Source organism: Camelina sativa, chromosome 1 (genome assembly GCF_030686135.1).
Source record: "Camelina sativa cultivar CO46 ecotype springtype chromosome 1, ASM3068613v1".
Taxonomy (NCBI): domain Eukaryota; kingdom Viridiplantae; phylum Streptophyta; class Magnoliopsida; order Brassicales; family Brassicaceae; genus Camelina; species Camelina sativa.
The window spans coordinates 22,782,298-22,787,991 of NC_141880.1; the positions used below are offsets into that span (position 1 = coordinate 22,782,298).

Sequence of the window (5,694 nt, forward strand, 5' to 3'; positions counted from 1 at the left end):
ATTTCTCTTAAAAACACACTAAAAAGCATTTTCAAAAAAATCTCTTTTACCAATCATGATTGCTTTGCAAAAAACTTACAGTTACATATATCTAGAGCTCAACTAATAACTCATTCACTTAACCCAATCAACACAGATACTCTTGGTTTCTATTGAGCGACGGCAAGTGAACACATCTATTTATAGCCCAACTAATGTAATAACTTACAGATACATTTATCACATTTCATTTTTAAAAACAATATAAAAATTCTTAAACACAATAAAATATCTTAAAAACTCATCTAAATCTTTCAAAATTCTAAAATGATAAAATCTTACCAAATCTTTTTAAAATATAAGTTGAATCTTTCTTAATAATTCTTGTTTGCAGTCTGGTTCAACATCCGGTTTGATACCAACTTTTAGTTAATATTTGTTTTTTCTTTTTATTTTTATAAAATTTTTAATCATTAAACCATCATCTATCTAATCAGCTAGTAGAAAAAGAACAAAGAAAACAACACGAATTTTCCTGACACGGAAAGAAAAGTAAAAGAGAACACGAATTTTCCTGAGATCGTTACCACGTCCCTAATTCCTCTCCTTCAGACAAATACTTTTTGCCTTCTTTAGTCTTCTTTCTTTGGCATACTTGTCTGAAACAGAATAAAAAGCTTCGTCTTCGGTCAAACTGATTCTAATACTGTACAGTCAAGTCAAAGCTACAAGATCTTGTTCTAGGTTCTGTTCTTTCTCTCGCTTCAAAATTTTCTGGGTTTCTCTAAATTGGTCTTGTTCTACAAGTTTGAGTCAAAAGCTCTTGGTTCTGATTTTGCAACACCATCCATGAATCTTGGGTTATTATTATAGCTTACGTATTGATTTTGTGTTCTTGGTTTGCTTGGAGATCTTTTGATTCTTGAAATTGAGAATTTTGTTTTTTTAGGGTTTAGTTGATGTTTCAAGAATTGAGTAAAGAGGTTTCAAGAATTCAACTGAAAATGGAACCTTAATGTTTTTTAAGACTTTCTAAAGGTGACTTTCTTTGTTGTTTTCACAGGTTTTAGGGGAAAATCTTCTGAACCAATAAAATGGCTTATTGAGTTATATTTTGTTAATAAAAAAAATCAAATTATGGATGGATATGATTTGAGCTTCACAAGATTGGTGTTTACTACGGCTTTGTTGGGTCTTTTAACGTTATTGCATATCAAGGAAACTGCATCAGCATCATTTGTGGGTTGTCTCTCTGATAACTTGACATACACAAAGCCTTATCAACATGGGAGTTTGTTCTCAATTAACGGGAATCCTGTGGACAAAGCCCGATTTTGCCAAGCTATACGGTTTCACAAAGCCAAAGGTTGTATCTTTGGGGATTCTTTCGGCGATGACATCTGCACAGTTCACCATCTACTAGGTAATGCTCTGTTCAACACACAATAAAGAGGATTTGGTTATGTGTGTCATCATTGATAGGCTTCTGCATTTATGATGCAGGGAGAAGGTTTTTGGAAGAAAAATATGTGAAAGATTCTGAGAGTAATGAAACTGGATTTGAACATGACCATGTTAAAGTCAGCATGGCAGCAAGCGGGTTTCTTCTCTTTTGTTGTGCGCTCTGTTGTCCTTGCTTCCATAAGGAGAGGAAAGCAAACAGTCATGAAGTTCTACCCAAGGAATCTAACTCAGGTGACTAATTGTCTCACTTACATTTATCTTTCACATGTTTTTACTTCATTGGTGAGAATATGCAGAGACCAAGAATGTTGCAACTTCTAATTTTGATAGAGTTGGTCTACGCCTTCTCCTTGACATCATAAAAGTGTTTGATTTCATTTAGGCACATAGTCATTGACATAGGGAACAACACTAGTGGTGTTTGGTCAGTATATTGCTTTGTTAGACCCAAAAGATTACATTATGTGTTTTGTTTCCTCTTTTGGAATAACATTTTGACACTCAAGGCTCATATATCGTATCACAGTGCACCAAGTTTCCTCTTTTGAAATGAGCCCTTCTTCTGAGAAGATCCCGCCAAGTCCGTTCCGGGCACCACCAAGTCCGTCCCGTGTGCCGCAAAGCCCATCTAGATATGCTATGTCCCCGAGACCTAGTAGACTGGGACCCTTGAATCTGACCATGACTCAGATTGCTGCAGCAACTGGCAATTTCTCGGAAAGTCATCAAATTGGTGAAGGAGGCTTTGGGGTTGTCTATAAGGGCTACCTTGATGATGGCCAGGTGGTTGCCATTAAACGAGCAAAAAAGGTACTTTTAATAGTTCTTCAGCTTTAATTTTCTTGTGGTATCAAAATATTAATTATAGTTTGTTTAGTCAGTCAAAGCCTATAATATTGATAGAGAAAATGTTGACAAAAGCTAATAATTAACTGATATGTCGACCTTAACTTTTTCGGTAATAGAGTTCACCGGGCACTTTGGTCTAGTTGTGTTAGAAAATCATGTTCACACTCTAATATATATTTGGTTTAGTCTTACTGAGTAATGGTGTTTTGTGTCTCCAAGATTAGAACTCGAACTATGGATCTTTCAGGGAGCTAATGTAGAAGATACAAATGGAGCTATCCATTCTTGGTTTTTTAATCTTAAAGACAAAAGATTTAGCACTTAAGTCTGTTGTAATTTAGTAGGTTAAGATGAATAATATATCTCCATCTGCTCATTTGTATTATACACCTCAAAGTATTTTTATGAGTTGTAAATCACAATTTTCATGCAGGAACATTTTGAGAATCTGCGAACAGAATTCAAAAGTGAAGTTGACCTTTTGTCCAAAATAGGCCATCGAAATCTAGTGAAGCTTCTTGGCTACGTTGATAAAGGAGACGAGCGGCTTATCATAACCGAGTATGTCAGAAATGGTACACTCCGGGAACATTTGGATGGTAAGAACTTATTTTTTTTTTTGAATTTAATGTTAAATTATATTCAAAGTAAGAACTTATTTACATTTGCCCGAGCTTGTCCCGGCTATAAAAAACGTATAAATATAAAACAACAAAGGCTCATTTTTGTTATTATTGCAGGTACTAGTGGAACCAAACTTAATTTCAATCAAAGGTTGGAGATTGTGATTGATGTCTGCCATGGATTGACTTATCTCCATTCATATGCAGGTAGAGAATGTTGTGCTTAATGATTGTTTTCCTTATTACAAAACTATAAATAAATATTGTAAGGATCTTATTCAAGACTATATGATGTTTTTGTTTTCTCTGTATTTGAAACAGAAAGACAGATAATACACCGTGACATAAAATCCTCCAACATTCTCCTCACGGATAGCATGAGAGCCAAAGTGGCAGACTTTGGGTTTGCAAGAGGCGGTCCTACTGACTCGAACCAGACACACATTTTAACACAAGTGAAAGGAACAGTTGGTTACCTAGATCCTGAGTACATGAGGACTTATCAGCTCACTGCAAAAAGCGATGTTTACTCGTTCGGGATTTTGCTTGTGGAAATACTCACAGGCCGTCGACCAGTAGAAGCCAAGAGACCTCATGATGAGAGGATTACGGTTCGATGGGTAAGCCACTTAAATATATATATATATATATATATATATATATATATTTTGTTTTCTTCTCATACTTGCATCCCTTACTAAATCGACTTTGCGGTTCTGGTAGGCATTCGACAAGTACAATGAAGGGAAAGTGTATGAACTGGTGGATCCGAACGCGAGGGAACGAGTGGACGAGAAGATACTAAGGAAGATGTTCAGTTTGGCATTTCAATGTGCTGCTCCTACAAAAAAAGAGCGCCCGGACATGGAATTTGTTGGGAAGCAGCTTTGGGCTATAAGATCCAGTTATCTTAGGCGCTCAATGGTATAATATTTTAAAATAAATGTCTTTCACACGTCCAAAACACCCTCCAAAACACACAACTGCTAGACTTTCTTTGTTAGATAATATTACTTCTTTTTACAATTTGCCTTCTTCAAACCACTTCTGTTCACTGGCTTTCTTGCGAGATTTTGTTGATTTCAAATGAGTTGTCTGATTTATGACTGAGTACTTCTGAGTTGGGTACTGCCACCGAAACAGTCGAACAGAACCAAGCCTAAAATGCTAAACTGAAACCCAACCAGCATTTACAAACCGCTTGGTTTCGTTATTTTAAAAATCGGAAAAACCAAAACCGAAACTACGTTTGTGGAACACCAAACAAGAGAGCAAGGGTCTCCACTGCATTATCTGGGACAAGCTCTGCTTATTTCCCTCAGAAGGAGGCTTAAGCTCCATAACATTCCAGGCTTAAACTACATTTAGCCCTTCTAACGAGGCAATTTTGAAGGCTAAATGCCCTTCCCAAATTCTCAACAAAAAAATTGAAAAAAAAAAGAATTGAGTACAAATTACTATTTAAACTATAAAAAATCGTAAAATCTGTGTGCAAATCTTTTTAAGATTGTAATTGTGCTTAAAACTTTTATTATTTAAACTCTTTTTAAAATATAAATAAATATAAGGATTCACAAAAAAGTCTACAATATTATATTATGTAATTAAATGTAAGTAAATATAAGGATTCTTTTAATATTGAGAAATTGTTAAAGATATTTTTTTCTAGATAAGTCCTTTTCAAAAATTTCATTTATCTTGACCATTTTCGTTTTTATCCTCTTTTACACAACTATAATATGTTAAGTTAATTTTTACATTTTTTTTTAGGTTTGACTTCTTTACTTTATATTTAGAGTTTAGAATATAATCATTGTATACACTCCAAATTCATCCCGAACTATTACAATTAGTCAAATGCATTAGAATGTCACACATTCTGACCCTAGAAACTGTAACAACGCTGTTTACTACTTAAAATCTACGTTTTCTCGGTTTTAACCTGTTGTAGGACAAAATGGGTATAAGTGGTCTAAACACTCCAAATTCATCCCGAACTCTTACAATTAGTCAAATGCATTGGAATGTCACACATTCTAACCCTAAAAACTGTAACAACGCTGTTTACTGCTTAGAATCAACGTTTTCTCGGTTTTAGCCTATTGCGGGACAAAATGGGTATAAGTGGTCTAAACACTCCAAATTCATCCCGAACTCTTACAATTAGTCAAATGCATTGGATTGTAACACATTCTGACCCTAGAAACAGTAACAAAGCTGTTTACTACTTCGAATCAATGTTTTCTCGGTTTTAATCTGTTTCGGGACAAAATGGGTAAAAGTGGTGTCTAAACAGTCCAAATTCAACCCGAACTCTTATAATTAGTCAAATGCTTAGATTGTTACATATTTTGACCCTATAAAAAGTAATATAGCTGTTAACTGCTTCGAATCAATGTTTTCTCTCGGTTTTAGCCTGTTTTCTAGGTTTAAGCCTGTTTTGGGATAAAACGGGTTTAAGTGTTATCTAAACACTCCAATTTCATCCCAAACTCTTACAATTAGTCAAATGCATTGAAATTGTCACAATTCTGACCCTAGAAACTGTAACAACGCTGTTTACTTCGTAGAATCAATGTTTTCTTGGTTTTACCCTGTTTCAGGACAAAATGGGTAAAAGTGGTGTCTAAACACTCCAAATTCAACCCGAACTCTTGTAATTAGTCAAATGCGTTGGATTGTTACATATTTTCACCCTAGAAAGAGTAACATAGCTGTTTACTGCTTCGAATCAATGTTTTCTCTCGGTTTTAGCATGTTTTCTCAGTTTAAGCCTCTT

The 5,694-nt window shown here is 34.8% G+C and overlaps 1 protein-coding gene across 1 annotated transcript; it reads left to right on the forward strand.

Moving 5' to 3' along the window:
- Positions 1-454: 454 nt before the first annotated feature.
- On the forward strand, positions 455-3,941 carry LOC104700073 (calmodulin-binding receptor-like cytoplasmic kinase 3). The gene is made up of 8 exons (XM_087460831.1): positions 455-723; positions 1,043-1,402; positions 1,483-1,674; positions 1,970-2,253; positions 2,726-2,891; positions 3,033-3,122; positions 3,237-3,535; positions 3,639-3,941. Exons 2-8 carry the CDS (start codon positions 1,117-1,119, stop codon positions 3,843-3,845), a joined length of 1,524 nt encoding a protein of 507 aa, XP_087316957.1. The 5' UTR covers positions 455-723; positions 1,043-1,116; the 3' UTR covers positions 3,846-3,941.
- The last annotated feature ends 1,753 nt before the right edge of the window (positions 3,942-5,694 follow it).

What these genes read in the sequence shown, in the direction of transcription:
- LOC104700073 (XM_087460831.1), top strand. Translation starts at nt 1,117, where the DNA reads ATGGATGGATATGATTTGAGCTTCACAAGATTGGTGTTTACTACGGCT. An exon ending in TTATCTCCATTCATATGCAG is followed by an intron (nt 3,123 to 3,236) that starts GTAGAGAATGTT and finishes TATTTGAAACAG; the next exon opens with AAAGACAGATAATACACCGT. An exon ending in AGAGGATTACGGTTCGATGG is followed by an intron (nt 3,536 to 3,638) that starts GTAAGCCACTTA and finishes CGGTTCTGGTAG; the next exon opens with GCATTCGACAAGTACAATGA.